General features: G+C 42.3%; 1 protein-coding gene across 8 annotated transcripts in view; it reads left to right on the forward strand.

Annotated features, from left to right (window-relative positions):
- Nucleotides 1–18,992, forward strand: part of ERC1 (ELKS/RAB6-interacting/CAST family member 1) — a 616,103-nt gene extending 597,111 nt beyond the window's left edge. For all 8 annotated transcript variants that reach the window (XM_053662623.1, XM_053662620.1, XM_053662638.1 and 5 more), the window contains one exon: nt 13,592–18,992. In XM_053662623.1, coding sequence (XP_053518598.1) covers nt 13,592–13,729 — 138 coding nt within the window. In that variant the 3' untranslated portion in view covers nt 13,730–18,992. The remainder of the gene's footprint in view (nt 1–13,591) is intronic.
- The last annotated feature ends 599 nt before the right edge of the window (nt 18,993–19,591 follow it).

Here is a 19,591-nt window from a genome sequence, read left to right on the forward strand (position 1 = left end):
CTACGAGCAACATTCACAAAGAGATGTTTATCAGGCATTTGAAAAATTTGAGTCTGACACTCAGGAGAGAAGGGAACTAGCATGATAATTATCTTGACAAACCTTGATAATGGTTACATTTATGTCATATAAGGGTCATATTTACTATTCTCTTTAGTGTATGTGTGGAATTTTCTGTGGTAAATAAAACGTTTTATTTAGAAAAACACACCTCAACAGAAATAATTAAATTGGCAAAGAAAACGGATTACAGGTGTTAGTGTGCTAAAGCACTTGGGACAACATCTGGCCTATAATAAATGACTAGTAAGTTTGTCGCTATTGTTATTACTGCTTTATAAAGCTAAGATAGATAATGTTATCCAAGCCCAGGGTATAAGAGGAAGAGTACACCTCTTAGACCTCAGCAATCTTCTAAATGTGTGGGAGGAAGCAGAAAGAAGAGGAACAGTAACAGGACAGAGAAGAAAAATATGGTCAGGCAGAGGAGAGCCAGAAAGTCAGGAGGGGAGACGGTTTTAGAAGGCGGTCTTATCAGGGGCAAATATCACAGAAGGGGCTCAAGAAGGATGAATGGAGACTAAGTTAGGTAAACATTGAGGTTTGTGTTGTCAGGGGTATTGAAGTTTGGATTATACAAGCATACAAAAAGTACACAAATCATGTGTATGCAACTCAGTGAATTTTTGCATGCTCATAATGAGCACCTAGAACAGGAAGCAGAGTCTTACCAGCACCTCAGAAGCCCCTTGTCTTGCCCCTGTCCAGTCACAACTTCCCCCACCAAGGGTCACCTGACTTTTTTCTTTAATTTAAATTTTTATTTTTTTTTAGAGAGAAGGGAAGGGAGAGACAGTGAGAGAAACATCGATGTGCTCTTTGTACTCCCCTAACTGGGGGCAACCCTTTGGTTCACTGGCCAGTGCTCAATCTACTGAGCCACACAAGCCAAGGCCAGGCTTTTTATAAAAGTGTTTTATTTATTATGCTATTTCAGTTGTCCCAATTTTATCACCTTTGCCACCCTCTTCCCAGCAATCCCCCCACCATTGTCCATGCCCATGGGTCACGTGTGTAAGTTCTTTGGCTATTCCATTTCCTATACTGTACTTTACATCCCCGTGGCTATTCTGTAACTACCTATTTGTACTTCTTACTCCCCTCCCCTCTTCACCCACTCCCCCACATTCTCCTCCCATCTGGCAACCATCAAAACACTCTCCATATCCATGATTCTGTCTCTATTCTTCTTATTTTCTTAGTTTGTTTTTGAGATTCATTTGTTGATAGATATGTATTTAGTGCCATTTTATTATTCATAGGTTTCATCCTTTTTTTTTCTTAAATAAGCCCCTTTAACATTTTATATAATAATGGTTTGGAGATGGTGAACTCCTTTAGTTTTTTTCTTGTCTGGGAAGCTCTCTATCTGCCCTTCCATTCTAAATGACAACTTTGCTGGGTAGAGCACTCTTGGCTGTAGGTCTCCACTTTTCATGACTTTGAATATTTCTTGCCTAACCCTTCTAGACTGCAAAGTTTCTTTTGAGAAATTGGCTGACAGTCTTAGGGAACTCCCCCATAGGTAACTGACTTCTTTTCTCTTGTTGCTTTTAAGATTCTCTCTTTATCTTTCACCTTTGCATTTTATTTATGATGTGTCTTGTGGTGGGCCTCATTGCATCTGTCTTGTCTGGGACTTTCTGTTGCTTCCAGGACCTGCATGTCTATTTCCTCCACCAAATTAGGGAAGTTGCCTTTCATTATTTTTTCAAATAGATTTCCAGTCTCCTGCTTGTTCTCTTCTTCTTCTGGCACCCCTGTGATGCAAATGTTGTACCTCTTGAATTTGTCCCAGAGGCTGCGTACACTATCCTCATTTGTTTGGATTCTTTTTTGTTGTTGTTATTTTCTGATTGGTTGTTTTTTGCTTCCTCATGATCCAGATCATTGATTTGATTCTCAGCTGCATCCACTCTACCATTGTTTTTGTATAAATTGTTCTTTATTTCAGTTAGTGTATTCTTCATTCCTCATGTTTTAAAAGAGCCCACTGAATTTTTTTTATGCTGTTGAAGTCCTCACTAAGTTCCTTGAGCATCCTTATAACCAATGCTTTGAACTCTGCATCTGATACATTGCTTATCTCCATTTTGTTTAGCTCTTTTTCTGGAGTTTTGATCTGTTCTTTCATTTGGACCGTGTTTCTTTGTCTCCTTGTTCTGGCAGCCTCCCTGTGTTTGTTTCTATATGTATTAGGTAGAGCTGCTATGGCCTAATGTAGTAGGTGTCTTGTAGAGCCCAGTGGCACAGCCTCCCCAGTCACCCAAGCTGGGTACTTGAGGTGTGCCCTTCATTTGGGCTAAGTACAGCCTTCTCTTCTGGTTGATCCTTGGTTGCTGTTGGCAGTTCAATGGGAGGTTATTTACCCAGGCCAGTCAGCAGCAAGGAATGGCTGTGACCACTGAGCACCAACTTCCACCATCTGTGGAGGGTCATCTGTGCAGGGGCAGGGTGATGTTGCTCCAGCATGGTCTGTAGCTGTCCACTGGATGCACAGGCTCTGGCACTTCCCAGGTAGTACATGCCAAGGTCAGTCTCCACCTGTGGTCTGCCTGGGGCCACCCTGCATGAGCTATAAAACGATCTCAGATGGCTGCTACTTGCGCTGGGCTTGGAAATTCCCAGCCAAGCTGTAAATACAGGCTGAGTGCTGCTAGTGCAAGAGGTACAGGGGCTGGGGGCTCACTCAGGCAGGCTGTTGCTTGTTTGATAAGATTTAGAAAGTTGTGAAGCATGAGCTAAGGCCAGCCATTCATATGAAAAAGCCACAGTTAACAGTGTGGTTGGGCTGGTAAGTTGGGTGGGACAGAGTCTTAGGGAATCTCCAAGGCTGCGCAAACAGTGTTAGCCAGGTCGATGGAGTTTCAGGTATGGTGCCTGCTTGCCATCTCTGTGGCTCTGTGGCAGGAAGGCTCCAAAAAGGGACAGTGGCCTCTGCCTTCTTTTCTATCTGGGAGAAAACTGTCCCTTGGACTTGGATTACATTGAATCTATAGATTAATTGGGACAGAATTAACACTTTTATTAATACAATATTAGTCTTCCAATCCATGATCACATTATATCCCTTCATTTAAGATATTTTTTAAATTTAAGCCAAACAAAAGACAAATATATGGTTTGATTTATTAATATATATGAACTCTAGCATTTTTAAAAATTTCTCTGAATGATGTGTTATAGTTTTTGATGTAGAGGTCTTAGTAACCATTTGAGAAAGCAATTTTGGTGACAAAAATTAAAAGATGTTAAGGAGGGAAATGAGAAACAGGTAGCACACACAGACTATTTATTCTATTGAAATGCTTCATGAAGAAAGAAAGAGCAAAGTTGGTCCTAGCTTGTGAGGGAAACGGATGAAAAAGGTCTTTTCAAAATGAGAGTGCCCTTGGCAGCCCTGGGGAAGAAGCGGGGGCGGGGAGAAACTGGGAACACAGAGTTTGTCGAAGGGACGGGCAGTGGAAGGGTGGCTCAGGTTGGCCTGGAGAGGGAAGAACATGCCCTGTTGTGGGATATTGGGAGGTAGGATGTTACGTGGCTGCACTCCCTGTGACAGTTTCCTCAGAACCACTGATCGCTTCTACAGTGAGTGGCGCTGAGCCACCATCGTGTTGTGCCCTTTGCCACTCAGAGCACCACACCCCACAGGCAGGAAGTTGGTAGCAGCCAGACTTGGTGCCCTCATGGTCATTCTAATCCACATTTTCAAATCCCTGTTTCTTTTAGCACAGCATATTATTTTGTATTTTCTCTAATGGAGGGACATACCTGTACATTTATTGTTCCAATAGTCCTTTCCTCCAGAGTGTTAGTTAAATTAAGGTTTGATGGAAGGGGGCTTTTCACTAAATCTTGAGGTGCCCAAGGACTTGAGGAAGATTTTAGAGTATAGATCTTTTGTATATGAAGGAAACTAAGGTGCTGAGATATGAGGTTTAATGCACAAGTTACAGAAGGTGCTTGCAGGATTCATGGGAACAAATTTGTTTTGCAATTCAGTGGAAAGTATTTTACTTTGGAAGTGATTTTAAGTTTGTTGTTGTTTGTCTTTGATGCAAAGCTTTCAATACATACACAAAAAATGTTCATATTCAGAGAAGGAATTGTGTAAACTTATGTGCTACACATATAGTTATGGTGCTTTTAAGAAAGTAAGGAAGACAGTATTTTTCACTGTAGTTACTTGCAGTGATGGAATTTACCTGCTGATACCAGAGAGCAGAGAGTAGGAAATGGAAGATCTTGTTGGATCGCTGGGTCTTACATATACTAAGTTTGAATTTGTAGCTGAAGGGAAAAAGGGAGAGAGAAGAATTTAATTCATTGCAGCTAGGATATAGTAAGCATTTTCATTAAATCCCAAACATTGGGATTTTGCATGTTTGTACTTTGGGGAAATTCTTTGCTGGTGTTAAGTATGAAGGGGTGTTTCTTTGGGAAGAAGGTGAGAGATGGATAGGCAGGCAGGAAGGGTGTCGGGCAAGTGGCAAGGGGAGAGGGAACAAGAATATCTTGAGTGAGATCTGGTAGATTAGGTTTCAGAAGCTGGAATACACCCTTCCCAATGTATCCATTGGACCTGCTGCATATGGAAACCATACAAAACTTCCTTTTTTACATGTAATGCACATGCTAATGAAAGACTTTAAAATAACAAAGTACTAATGCATTTCAAGATTTGTTTTCACGCCTGTGCTGTGTAAGTGTTTAGTTTGGTTACTTCACACTCCCATTCTTTCCTAAGTGGTCTAAACAGTTTAACAATGCTTTCCTGTGCTTCTTTGACTTCTGAATGACTGAAGCTTTGCATTTCAAAGTCAGAATAAAAGCCCTCAATTTCAAAGTAATTCCTGTTTCACAAGAAAAGTTGATCTTTGAGGTTTTTTTTTCAAGATAGGAAATTTTAGCATATAATGGATCAAGTGCCACTGAAATCTCTCTGCTGCTGTACCCACATTTAATACTGCTTTCAGATAAAATGCAAGCCACGCATTCCCCTGGGGAACAGAGGATGGCCTACCAGATGTAAAGCAACTGCAATTAACGAAGCAACACTTCCTTCTCTAAACTTTTTGATTCTTCTGATCCCTTTATTTTTTTTTTAAACACCTTTTCCTAGGCAAACCATTCATTAGACCTTGGAAAAGGCAGAGCCTTATGGTCTGCCTCTGGCTTTTCTGTCCCCCTCATCTTTTTCCAGCACCTTTAGACATACTTCCTCCTCCAGTGCGGATCACTCTGCCCGCCTCTTGTTTATTCCCTTCTGACATTTATAAGTAATAATCACATTCCCTTCCCTTGGTGTTCAGTTAGTCAGGTCTACTATTTAGTTCTTCTAATCCTGCCTCATAAAAGGATCCTGTCAGCCTCTTAGTCATACCTGCCACTTTTCTTTGAACTTATTCCAGTTTGTCTCCATTTTTCTGGTAATGAGGTGCTTGAATGAAACACAGTCCCTAGGTGTGGCTTCACAGCAGCCATGCAATGGACTGGGAGTGGAAGGTCCTCTGAGGGATAGTGCCCAGGTCTGGCCAGCCCAGGGCGCCTTTGTCACCCTCAGAGAGGGGGTATTGCTTCTATGAAGACCAAGTATGTCTCGCATTCCTGGGCTTCAGTAACCAGCCCAGTGTGTTTCCTCCCTCATGCCTCATCAGCTCATTCTCCTTTTTCATTGGGAACAGTCCTTTTTTCTGTCCTCTAATAATCAGTTTCCACTTCCATTCTCCTCCTTTTTGCACGGACAGAAGGCAGTAGCACTTTATACCTTTCTGACTTACTGCTCAGTGTTTTGCATGGAGGACTCAGTCAGTAGATTTTTATAGTTTTATTGAGATAGAATTTACACACCATTACAATACACCCATTTAAAGTGTATGATTCAATAGGTTTAATATGTTTTCCGAATTATGCAACCATCACCATGTACGGGGGTGCAGCCAGGGGCCCCTCAAAAGGATTTGTAACAGGGTCCAGAACTCAGGATGTCCAGGACATATTAAAAATATGGGATGTCCTCACCGCCCCCCCCAAGTCTGAGCTGGGGAGATGAGATACATGGAGCAGGACCATTGACTTGTTTTGCATAGCAACAGCTTTGCAGATAACCTCTGGCAAGGTCATTGAACATATCTATAACCTTTAACTGGTTTCATAGATAGTTAAATAGCCATGGCCATGCGTTGAGCCAGGGAGAAGGGAGTGACTTCCACTTAAGATGTAACTGGGAGGCAACTCCCCTGCCCCCATTACAGCACCTGTGTGAGAACTTGAAGATGACTGGCCCCACACCATGGGGCAACCCCTGCCCAGACTCACTATGGCAGCCCGGTAAAGCTGGAAGGATATGGGCGTGCTGGCAAGTGTATCTGATTGTGAGAGGAGTCAGAAATGGGGCTGCAGAGGAAGATTGGCATGGGAATTTAAACGCAGACATGGCAGCCATTGAAGAGAGAACCACATGCTTTGGCCAGAATGGGGACTCCCACAGCCATGAGAAGAACCACCACTCAGCTTTAGCAGAGAATCACCACGTGGCTTTCTATTTCTTTTTCTGAGATACAGTACCTTGGACTGGGCAAGGGGGGGGAAGAAGTTCTGTGGTGTCTGTGGGTGTTTTAAGGGACTTTGGGATTTTGATGAAGACATTAAGTCATTAAGTCTGTATAACTTGAATAAATAATTCCTTTTCTTTTCACCAGTCTCTAACATGGAGAGCTATAATTCTTTGGTGATGGAAAAGGCAAACCTAGTACAGGGGGACCCCCTTCCTTGGCGGCCAATCAGGGAAAACAGTGGGAGACCACATGTGCAGTAGCTTTACAACTACTTACCACAGTAAAAGCCTGACAAAACTAGCCAGGAAGGGTCCACCCTATAAGAATAGAGTCCCTCCAGCCCACGAGCTCGATCTCTGCTTGGAGTTGGCCTGCTCCCATGATCTCTGCTGTCAACTCTGGGTGTTTGGTTCAATTCTTTGTCCCAGTCACCAAGAACCCGGTTACCTGTGTCCACCTGTAACAACCACAACTGATTTTCAAACATTTTTATCATTTCAAAAAGAAACCCATACATAGCAGTCACTCCATATCACCCGATCCTACCCGAGCCCAAGGCAACCACTAATCTGCTTTCTGTCTCTCCATCTGCCTGGTCTGGACATTTTATAAAAATGGAATCATACATATGTAGTCTTTTGTGACTGGTTTATTTCACCTGAGGTGTTCATGATTCATGTCATAGCAGGCATAGTTTATACCAGATCTCCATTCCTTTTCACTGGCAAGTCAGCCACTGCTTTTTGAGTGAATATTTTATACATTTCTGTGTTCCTTCTCAGCATCTTAGAATACAAGAATTACACATTTAAAATGCATGTAGCTTTGAATATATTATATACCTTCATTTATATTTCTTTTGGGGGGGGCTATTTCATTTACTTTTTATTTAAAATACATGGACTTTCTTGCATTTGCCTGTCCCTTAAAAAAAAAAAACCAACCTCTAGATGCAAAATTAATTATCCTACCTCTTGTCCCAAATGTATTTCTCTATTGAAAATGTCCTTCCTTCTTTTTTTTTTAAATATTAAATTTTATTTAGTTACTTTTCAAGTATATTTTTTTTATCTATTTCTCCCATCCCACCCCACCCCCCCATCCGGTCTCCCCCCTCCCTCCCATTCCCCCCCCCCAGTCCTCATCTCTGTGTCTTTCATACTTGTTCCTCAAAATCCCTCCCCCTTTTTCCCCTTAAGTTCCCTTCCCTCTCCCCTCTGGTCGCTGCCCACTTGTTCTCTATTTCATTGTCTTTGTTTTTATTCTGTTTGCTTGTTTGTTTATATTTCTTATCATAAAACTAATGTTGCTTCTGGTATTAAGTAATACAGAAGTATACAGAGTAAAACTGGAAGTCCTTCCATCCACTCAAACCAGCTACTCAATTGTGTTGTGTTTTTGCTTTCATACATATTTTTATACATAGGTCCATCCAAGCATAAAGCTCTCTCTCACCTCTTTTTTGGCACTGTTTGTTAATAAATTTTTGCTCTTATTAACTTCCTTGATAAACATACTTATGCATACGTTCTTGAACTTCTTACTGGTATTTCTATAGAATATATTTTTAAAAGTAGAATTATTTGATCAAAGGATACATACAATTAAATTTGGTTGGTAAGACCATATTATGTGCCATTCCCATCAATAGTGGTATAAAGAGTACCCACTTCCCCAAATTCTTACCAATTCTGATTTTTAACAGTCTTTGAAACTTTTGCCAATGTGATAAGGGAGAGAAAACCCTATCTTGTTTAACTCATATTTCTTCAATTTTTAATGAAATTGCATATTTTTATGTGCTTATTAACCATTTGTATTCCATGAGTTTTTTGTTTACTCTGACCATTTTTCTATTAAGTTATTAAACTTATAGAACCACTTATAATATATTGATATTAATCCTTTGTCATTTTGTTCTTTGTCTTATTTATCATGTTTCCTAAGCCATCACTTGTATTTTAATTTAAGTTATATCTCTTCTGTCTCTATATAATCATTTTAAATTTCTGTACAGTCAAATTTCCCCTTTATTTTCCTTTTATAGCTTTCTTTAAACACATTAACCTCCATCTTAATCAGTTCAAGCTGCTATAACAAAATACCATAAACTGTGTGGCTTATCAAAAACAGAAATTTATTTCTCACCATTCTGGAGTCTGTCAGTTCAAGATCATGATGCCAGCATGGTCAGGTCCTGGTGAGGACCTTCTGCTGCCTTAGAGACTGCCTTCTTCTTCTTGGATCCTCAGATGGTGGAAAGAGCTCCAGCCAGCTCTCTGAACCCTTCTTATAAGGGCACTGTTCTCATTCATGCAAGTTTTACTCTCATGACCAAATTATCTCCCAAAGGTCCCACCCCAAAATACCATCACACTGGGATTAGGATTTTAACATACATATTGGAAGAGAAGGGGCACAAACATTCAGTCTATTGCAAAATATAAAATAAAAAGCATTTACCAGTCTCCCAGCCCAAGATTATAAAAAATGCTCCTAAATTTGCTTCTATATGTTCATGATACAATTTTTACTGAGATATAATTAACATAATATCATCATATTAGTTTCAGGTCTGCAAAATAATGATTTGATATTTGTATATATTACAAAATGATCACCACCATAAGTCAAGTTACCATCCATCACCACCCATGGTTACCTATTCTTTCTTGTGATAAGAACTTTTAAGATCTAATCTCTTAGCATATTTCAGATATTCAGTACAGTATTATTAACTATAGTCACCATGCTGTGTATTACATCCCCAGGACTTACTTCTTTTATAACTGGGAATTGTACCTTTTGACTACCTTTACCCTTTTTCCCCCACCCAGTCACCCCTCACCTCTGGCTGTTCTGCCTATGATTTTAGTTTGTTTTGTCGTTGTTGCTTTTCTCAGGTTCCACATATAAGTAAGATCATAATCGTGTATCTATTTCTGTGTAGCTTATTTCACTTAGCATAATACCCTTAAGTTTTATATGTATTGTTGCAAATGGCAGAATTTCCTACTTTTTTCAGCTTAAATAATATTTCATTCTGTGTTTGTGTATGTGTGTGTGTGTGTGTTTACATTTTCTTTATCCATTCATCCATCAGTGGGCAGTTAGTTTGCTCCTATCCCTTGGCTAATGTAACTAATGCTGCCATAAGCATGGGGGTGTGTATGTCTTTTTCAGTTAGTGTTTTCATTTTATTTGGATAAATATCCAGAAGTAGAATTGATGGATCATATTGTAGTTCTACTTTTAACTTTTTCAGGAACCTCTGTACTGTTTTCCATAGATGCTGCACCCATTTACATTCTTTTTTTTAATATATTTTATTGATTATGCCATTACAGTTGTACAGTTCTACCTACCATCTATGCTACTTATTTTTCTTTTTTAAAAAAAAGTTTTTATTTTATTTTATTGATTATGCCATTACATTTGTTCTATTCCCCCCTTCATTCCCCTCCACCCTGCACACCCCTCCCCCACCATCCCCCCTTTAGTTCATGAACACGTGTCTCAAGTTGTTTAGATTCTATATTTCCCCTACTATTCTTACCCTCCACCCTACCCATTTTCTATCTACTGTCTATGCTGCTTATTTTCTGTACCTTCTCCCCCCTTCTCCTTCTCCCACTCCCCTGTTGCTAACCCTCCATGAGATCTTCATTTCTGTGGTTCCACTCCTGATCTAGCTGTTCTCTTAATTTGCTTTTGTTTTAGGTGTGGTTGTTAATAACTGTGAGTTTGCTGTCCTTTCACTGTTCATATTTTTCATCCTCTTTTTCTTAAATAAGGCCCTTCAACATTTCATATAATAAGGGCTTGGTGATGATGAACTCCTTGAATTTGATCTTATCTGAGAAGTACTTTATCTGTCCTAACATTCTAAATGACAGCTTTGCTGGATAGAGCAATCTTGGATGTAGGTCTTTGCATTTCATGACTTGGAATACTTCTTTGCAGCCCCTTCTTGCCTGTAAGTTGTCTTTTGAGAAATCAGCTGACAGTCTGATGGGAACTCCTTTGTAGGTGACTGTCCCCTTATCTCTTGCTGCTTCTAGGATTCTCTCCTTCATTTTAATCTTGGCTAGTGTAATTATGATGTGCTTTGGTGTGTTCCTTCTTGGGTCCAAATTCTTTGGGACTCTCTGAGCTTCCTGGATTTCGTGGAAGTCTATTGCCTTTGCCAGATTGGGGAAGTTCTCCTTTATTATTTGTTCAAATAAGTTTTCCACTTGTTGCTCTTCCTCTTCCCCTTCTGGTACCCCTAGAATTCGGATGATGGAGCATTTAAAGATGTCCTGGAGGTTCCTAAGTCTCTCCTCCTTTTTTTTGAATTCTTGTTTCTTCATATTTTTCTGTTTGGTCATTTTTTTCTTCCTTCTGGTCCACTCCCTTGATTTGAATCCCAGTTTCCTTTTCATCACTATTGGTTTCTTGTGCATTTCCCTTCATTTCAATTAGTTTAGCCTTCATATGTTCCTCTAATTTGTGACTAAAATCAACCAGTTCTGTGAGGATCCTGATCACCAGTATTTTGAACTGTGCATCTGAAAGTTTGGGTATTTCTTCATCTCTTAGGGCTTTGAGTTCTGCTTGAGCCATTTTTGGTCTGTTCGCGAACCTTAAGTATGAGGTGCAGAGCCTTAGGAGTTCACCAGGGCAGGGCCACCCAGGTCACTGGGTTGTGACACTCAATGTGGGGGTGGGTCAAAGAGGGGCACTGGCGGTCCCCTCTGCTGCTTCCTGCCGCCTCCGCCCCTCTTACTGGTCCGGCTGAATAGTTCGTTTTCGTTGGACTTTTGTATAGTTCAATTTTCTGTGTTTTGGTTGCACTTTTGTTACTAAAACTTTGTTGTCTTTAAACTTGGTTGTGAGAAGAGGCACACTGTTTCCATCTACACCTCCATCTTGGCTGGAAGTTTTTTTATCAAGCATTTTCTATGTATTAGGCATTATACTATACCTTATAAGAATATCTCATTAGCCCTGGCTGGTGTGGCTCAGTGGATTGAGCACGGGCCTGTGAACCAAAGAATCGCGGTTTGATTCCCAGTCAGGGTACATGCCTGGGTTGCAGGCCAGTTCCCAGCAGGAAATGCACAAGAGGCAACCATACATTGATATTTCTCTCCCTCTCTCCTTCCTTTCCCCTCTAAATGTAGATAGATGATAGATAGATAGATAGATAGATAGATAGATAGATAGATAGATAGATAGAAAGAATATCTCATTAAATCCTGACAACAATCCTATAAATGTTATTGCCCCATTTTATGGATGAGGAAACTGAGGCTCAGAGAGGTCCAGGTCATACAAACAATTGACAGAGCTGACACTGAAACCCAGGCAGCCTAACTCTCTGGAGTTTGTGTTCCTAACTACATTTTAAACTCAATTTTTAATTTTCATCCTTCCCTAAAACCTGCTCTTCTCGTATTTTCTGTCTTATTTGTCTAATATTCCAAGCTACAACTGTCAAAATTATTTTCCATTCTCTATCACTTAACTCCACCTCTTATCAGTCCCACCTTTGGGAAGTCTTACATTCATCAGCTCCTCTCCTTGTTTCTAAACCCTACCTTCGTTTTAACCCTCCTTAACTTTCACCTGGGCTTGTAACAGTTTTCCCCCCTTGACTATTCTTTTTCCACTCAGTCTAACGTTTTTATCTTTATAGCTATCTTCTAAGAAAATGAAGCTGATCATGTCTCTCTACTGTTCAAATCCTCTTGCACTTCCTTTTGTTGTTGTTGTAGTTGTTGTCTTAACCAGATTAAATCTGAACTCCTTAGCTTCACACCCACAGTTGGGCCCCAGCCTTGTCTCTTCAGCTTCATTTCCACTCATTCCCCACCTAACTTTCCTTACCTTGTGTTCGCACCATATTGTCTGTCTCAGTCCTCCCGAGACCTATGCCAAGCCCTTTATAGCTCTGCATCTGCACTTGTTTCAGTCTGCTGAAAGCTTCTTCTGTCTTTGATGTCACAGACAAACTCCTATTCAGCTCTCAAGATCCAAATCATGTTTTCTTTAGTAACATCTTCTTGGATTCCTCCAGGATGAAAGCAGCATTCTTATGTCTTCCCTGTAGCATATGTCCATGCCTGGTTATGGTCCTTACCATAGTGGGTTGTAATTATCTGTTTATATGTTTGTCTTTTTTATTAAAAGGATCTTACTAAATGGATCTTGAGGGCAAGAACCAAATCCAGACCCTTAATAAATGTTGGTTTAATACTTGAAGGAATGTCTAAGAGGGTATTTAGAACAATAGGAAGGTAGAAATATACTTACCCCTAAACAAAGACTACCTCATGTCTAAATTAACAGGCCTAAGGTAGGGTAGTTTAATGCACTGAATAAAAGTGGTATATGGAAATAGGGGAAGTCTTTTAAATCATAAGTTTCCCCTGGTCAAGGACCATTATGCAAGATTAAGGTCCTGTCTGGGATTGTCCATGCATCTATGTGATATTGAGGCACAGTGGAGAGAACACTTGCATTCTCACTTAGCAAGTTAACACATGCATTATCTCACATAGTTCCTTTTTCTTCATGAGAACACTTACATTCTACTCTGTTGTCACATTTCAGTTTTACAGTGCAGTATAATGTGCTGTTGTCACCATGTTTAACCTTTGATCCTCAGACCACACTCATCTTGTATCTGAAAGTCTGTGCCCTTTTAGCAGCCTCTTTAATCTCCCCCACTCCCCAGCCCCCTGGCCACTACTGTTGTACTCTCTGATTTTATGAGTTCCACTTTTTCTTTGTTTTCAGACTTCACATTTAAGTGATACCTTGCAGCACTTGTCTTTCTCTGCCTGGCCTATATCACTCAGCATAATGTCCTCCGGGTTCATCCCTGCTGTTGCAAATGTCATTTCTTTATCGATAAATGATAATTCGTAACTCAGTGCAAATAGGATTGTTTTATTTGATCTGAAATCCATCTTTCCTCTCCCTTTCAGCTTCAGAAGGAGTTGGAGAAAGTTGAGCAGGACAATGCAGAGCTGCAGGAGTTTGCCAATGCCATTCTCCAGCAAATAGCAGATCACTGCCCCGACATCCTGGAGCAGGTGGTCAATGCATTAGAAGAGTCATCCTGACTCTGCTTCATGGAGCATGGCAAGCCCAGCAGCCCAATATGGTGTGCCCAGGAGCCAAGAAAAGAAAACTGCAAGGAACGAGCACCCCACAAACACCCGAACTCTGTCCTGCCTTGGTTAGTACTTCAAGTGTGATTCCAGCACCTTCCCACAAGTCTGTCATCTTACTCTGCCTTTCTACTTGGGATGTTTTCTCTACACTTTTTTGATGTCCTGGGTGAGTAAGTGACCAAGTCTCCACGAAGAACTGCCACCTAGTCATCAACAGTGAAGAAGTCTGGAAGCTGGTGGCTCTGCCCTCACAGAGGAACATGGAGTAGGGAGGGAGCCTCTTACCTTCTGTCCGTGACCTGAGAACTAAATCTGGAATCTGCTTGAAGTTCAACATCCTTTGAGAAGAGAGCTGTGTCCTAATATCACAGTAGGTGCTTTTCTCCTAAAAAGGTGTAAAAACATCAAAGATATTATTAGAAAAAGAGAGAATGGGGACAAAGAGTAAACCAACTCTTCTTTTTACAGTCTCTGTTTTTACTTTTCATCTGCAGTGTCTTGAGCTGCAAGCAGGCCTCCCTGTGGCCCCATGAGCACTAATGCCTCGGCCTGCCCGTCTCACTTACGGCCAGTTAGCAAGAGGATGGTACAAGCAGTTCTGCCCCTGGTCCCTCTCATGTAAGACCTATGGCCTTTTACTTAGTTTGCCAGATGGTGTATCTCTAATGAAAAGAGAAGAAAGGTTTACATGAGGACCGTCATCCCCAGCTCTGCATCTGTAGATGAGCGTTCCTCAGGATCAGGCTGGTTTCTCCTGAACATCTTTCTCATCAGGTCCCTGAGCCCCGCATATATGCTTCTGCCTTCCCACTGCCGTGCCCCAAGCTCTTGCAGCCCAGCACTCACTGAGCTTTGTGACCCACCTTCCACCCTTACAGCCTTACTCATGATTCACATTCGTAGAAATTTGTCCTCGTGCATTGCCTGGAGCCTCCTTCTGGCACAAATGAATGTTTCTCATCCCCCACACTTTTCTTCCTCCATTCTTTCATTCAAAGAATATTTATGAAATGCCTACTGTTAGGCAGTCATCCTTGAAAAACAGTGAGGGAGGAGGTGTAAAGGATTCTATGAGACATACCTGCCTAAGTCAAAGTGGTAAAAGGCACACCATTCCCCTCCGCCATCTTAAGAGAAGTATCTTTTTCTAGAAAAGTTTTTCACAAATAGCATTTCTCATTTCTCACTCTAATGGAATTTATGAATTTGGGGGCTGAGGGCTGAGCCACTTACTTACCTGCAGGATCCCATTAGGTATTGCAGGATTTTTGCTTATGTTGTCACCCTCAGAGATTGTGCTGTGCAGGGGTCTGTGGTAGTGGGTACTGTTTTCTTAACACATTTGTGTGTTCCTCATGGAACTTGGCCAGCTCCATATCACAAATCAGAAAATTGACCCCAAAGTTGCAAATCCACTTGAGATATTGGCATCTTGAAGGGCAGTTTTCCCAAGCATGGACAGCGGCACTCGTAAATAATCCGGCACCAAGAAATAGACCACTTAACCAAAATCTAGGCCTTTGACCACCTCTGTGGCCAGACACCCACATCTTCTAATAAGAGTTGCTGGGCTAAATGTCTTTGTCTTGCATTTTCTCCTTTGCCCTTTCCCCCAGTCACTCACCCAAAGAATCTGATGCTGCCTGTAAAGTCATCACAGCCATCGGTTGAGTATCTTCCTACCAGCAAGCCTTGACTGTCTCATTAACTTACATGGTCACATCTCCCGCTGTCCTGACTCCCTGTTCTAAAACACTCTCTTCCCATGCGAAGCTGTAGAGTGTACCTTATTGAAGGTTTAAATGGACTCTACTCATAAACTTCTTAACAATATGCTTCGTAATACCAAGCCTGGCCAGAGTTGGGGTGCAGAGGTTAGATATCAAGTGGTGGTCAATTACCTCAATTCCATTTATTTATTGCACTGCCCATAAATCATGTAGATAGCCCTTAGTATTTTATGGCTGGAGTATTAGAATCTCACTTTAAATACCATAATGCAAAGAAGTGAAGTAGGCTAGCACCCTTCACAGGACTGCCCCAGAGCAGAGAGAGCAGAGGAGGCCACACTCAGAGAAGTGGCCTAGACTGGTGCCAACTGGCTGTGGTCTGGCTGGTCTGGCAAGGAGGGCGTCAGTCCGGTCTCTCTCTGGGTCCTGCTGATTCTGCCTTTACTATCAAATACAACTCCTGCCACTCTTACCCACGTGTTGGGTAATTCTCACTGCACCGTCTTTTTTTCCCTTCTAATTTCAGCCCTTCCCATTGCTCTCCCTCTAAACCCTTATGGGAGTTCTCTAGACAAGTGCTGCCAAGAAGAAAAACTTCTGGTCTCTATGAACCATAGCAGGGAATCTCATTCATTCTTCCTAGTATGTGGGGACTGCCCAGTCCTTGATGAAAATAGGCTCTGACTAAAGCTTAATGGTGAATATGATGTGCACCTATAAGGGCAAACCCAATGCAGTTTCAAGCATTTAGAGTATCTTATTGAGTTTAGGTCATTCACTGAGCTGGCATTTACTGAATGCACATTTCCTGTCATACAAGGACCTGTCATTTCATGACCTTCTTGTGCTATTCAAAGTTTCACAAGGGCACTCAACTACTACCGAAGGTCTGTAGCCTTGAAAACCCACTGCAGGTTGCCTATGAAATTCACTAAACTCATCCATTCCACTGGCAAGTCTAGTTTCCCCTTAACATCTGTGCCCCACATGAAGATCATCCTGAAGGGGACAAGAAGAGTGGGTGGAATCCAACCTGGAGCTCATGAGTGAAGAAATACAATGTGACTTTCATCTTTGCATATACCTCTACCCCAGGTGCTCATTCAATTCTTGGTGAAGTATCTGAATTGAGATTTATAAGGACGTTGGATACCATTTGAAATAGAAAAGACTTTAAATGGCCTTTAACACAGTAAGAAGTGTGAGTGGAAATCCCAAAATTCATCTCAATTCTAACCTTTGACTTTGTGCATTACAGCCTAAAGAATATCTAAGTTCTTTTCTTTTTTTCTTACACTTGAGCTTGAAAAATACTAATAAGGCAGACTGGACCCACAATCACCTTCAGTGTCAATAATGGCAGTGTGACTTGGCACTTTTTGTCAATGAAAGTATTTGGTTTTCCATGGGAGCTCATTGGCTCACCCATCCTCAGAGTGAGAGAGAGAAAAGGAAGAGACGTCACCATAAAGTTTCAGTCAACTGGGAAGCAAGCCTCTCCGCTGCTGATGGCCAGGACTGGCATTTGGATTTTCTGCTAGAGAGTCCCTCCGACCCCAGGGCCATCCCACCCTCCTGTTTGACCCCATTCCTTAAGCAGAGGCCCACTGGCTGCCCTCAGGGTCTTTGAGGAAAGAGCAAATCAAGGAATATGTCACTGCATAGAATGTGACCCTCACATGACACTAAGTTTCAGTGTGCCCTGTGTCAGCAATATCAGTGACTTTCACATCTGCCTTCCAAGTTTCATCTCCCTACCTGCAAAAGTTCAGAACTGTGGGGAAGGAGATGAGTAGAGGATGCAGGCAGCCTGCCACCCTTTGCAGAACCTGCAAGGCCACCCACCCATCCATCACTGCCAATCCCTGGGCTTCTCAGGACAGTGATTTGAACCATTTAGAGAAATGTTTTAAAAGAATCTGGAGTTTTCCACCAGGTGAACCAAGGGAATACTTGGGCAAGAAAAAAACATACATTACAAGGAAATCCTTCTGAACAAAATGGCTGTCTTTACTTACTCTTTTTAAGCAAAAACTATTTCCAGACTTTTTAATGTTAAAACTGTAACCAAATGTCTCCTGGTTTTTCCCCAATGTATTAGCGAGTGCTGTGACCCTGATGTAGGTGTTGCTTCTCCCAATTCTGTTGGAGGGGTGGTGGTTTTAGGGACTGAGTGGGGGATGGGCTTTGTCCCACCCTACCTCCTCTTCTGTTTCTCTGCTTGTCAGTAGTGTCTGTGTGGTTCCGAGGATTTGGGCATTGTGTCCATTGTTGAGATTATTAAGATATTAAAAAGTAGTTGTACAACTGAAAAATTAAGGAACTGTGTTTAAAAAAATGCAAACCAATATCATGTTAAAGGAATTCAAGCTATGGGGCAGCCAAACTCTTCCCCTCCTCCCAAGTTGGCTCAGGTGGCTGCTGGGCTGGCCACTTGGGAAACAGAAGGACCACAGTCCAGGTAGGTGACCTCCTGGCTGGACAACAGCTATTGAGGGAAGGAATGGGGGTCTGGAGCTCAGAGTTCCAGCTGTGCCAGTGTTTTCCTATACACCCTCAGGCCCTCTGGGTAGAGGTTTCAGTTTTGTGACCCCATAAGCATTGTCACCCCCACATTGGCCCAAGCTCAGTGTGCCTAATACTGTGGTGACCTGGGCTTGACCCTGAAGCCCCACACCTGGCAGCAGCCCTGTACATGCCACAGAACCACCTTCCTGCCCACTTGGTGCTATATCATCCAGTGACCATCTGATACAGGCTGAGCACTGGCCAGCCCAGGTGCTGCAGTCCTGGGGAATGAATTGTACTCAGATCTCAGTTCCTTCTGACTTCAGTCCTAGATTTTTTTCCTTTTTAAATTTTTTAGGCCCCAGATCTCCCAGTCCAGGCCATCTGTCTTGGCCCCTGAGATGTCATGTTCAGGAAAGGAAGTGGACCTTGCTGAAACCAGAGGATCGGGCCCTGGGCCAGAGCAAGCCCTCTCAGCCCAGCCCTTATTTCCACACCACACCAGTATTGTATTGCCCTCCAGTGTGGCTAGGCCCACCAGGGGTAGCACACCACCCATTCTGGCCTGCCTGCCACATGCAGGACTAGCCCCGGAACCTGCCCGCACACCAAGATGTCCAAGATGGAGACCTGGGGTCTCCCTGGTTCCCACCCCTCTGCTGCAGAAGAAAAGTGCTGCACTTTAGCTAGGAGCTGGGGGCACTGGCCACTGACTCCGTATAGCTTGAGTTCTTTCAGCAACAGTAGCAGCTGCAATGGCGGTGTCTGTGATGCAAATGCACCTGCTGCCTTCCCGTATGTGCGCGAGTGAGTGTGTGTGCGTGTGTGGTGGCTGGAGTCATGTTACTGGCAGGATAATGATACTACAAAGAAATTGTGTTATAGTCAACTTTGCCTTGATAATTATTGTAAACACTTTGTTCATTTTTTCTTTTTTATTCACAAACTAAATCCATCGGGAAATTATGAAATTATTTAAAAATTGTGTGTCGTGTTTTTCTTTGAGTCTCATCTGATCTGATAATTCAAGCAAGATATGTCCTCACATGCTGAAAAAGCAGGGAGAGGCCAGCAGTCCCCAAGAGGTCAAGTCCAGTGGTCGACAACTGGGGAACCAGAGGTGCTGGTCCCTGAGGCAGGCAGAGGAGTTGAGGGAACACTCTACCCTGGCAGGCCTAGCTGAGTGATCTCAGAGAGAAGAGGAAGCCTCCTTTAAGTTCCCACCTCAACTCGAGATTGGCAGCCCCCTCAATTGCCTTTAAAAAATCAATGTTCACCTCCCTTTTTCCTACCTTTCAACCTAGACCCTGAGTCATGTTCCCCATTTCTGATCTCACCATGCGTCAGAGCTTAAAGTAAGCACCCACAGCTGAGGGGTTGTGCAGTGGCTCAGGTTCAGATGGCAGAGCAGTGGGGAGGGGCACAGCTTGAAAGGGTTTTGTTCACAACTGGGATTTGAGCTTCCCTGGGTGTACTCATCTTCTGATGTCTTAACTCTGGGATGTGTGAGCTGCATCAGTCAACAGAAGCATGAATACCAGCAGTGAGAGTGGCCAAGAGAACCTGTGCTTCA

Source organism: Artibeus jamaicensis, unplaced genomic scaffold (assembly GCF_021234435.1).
Source record: "Artibeus jamaicensis isolate MK-2021 breed Jamaican fruit bat unplaced genomic scaffold, CSHL_Jam_final contig_1028, whole genome shotgun sequence".
Classification (NCBI taxonomy): domain Eukaryota; kingdom Metazoa; phylum Chordata; class Mammalia; order Chiroptera; family Phyllostomidae; genus Artibeus; species Artibeus jamaicensis.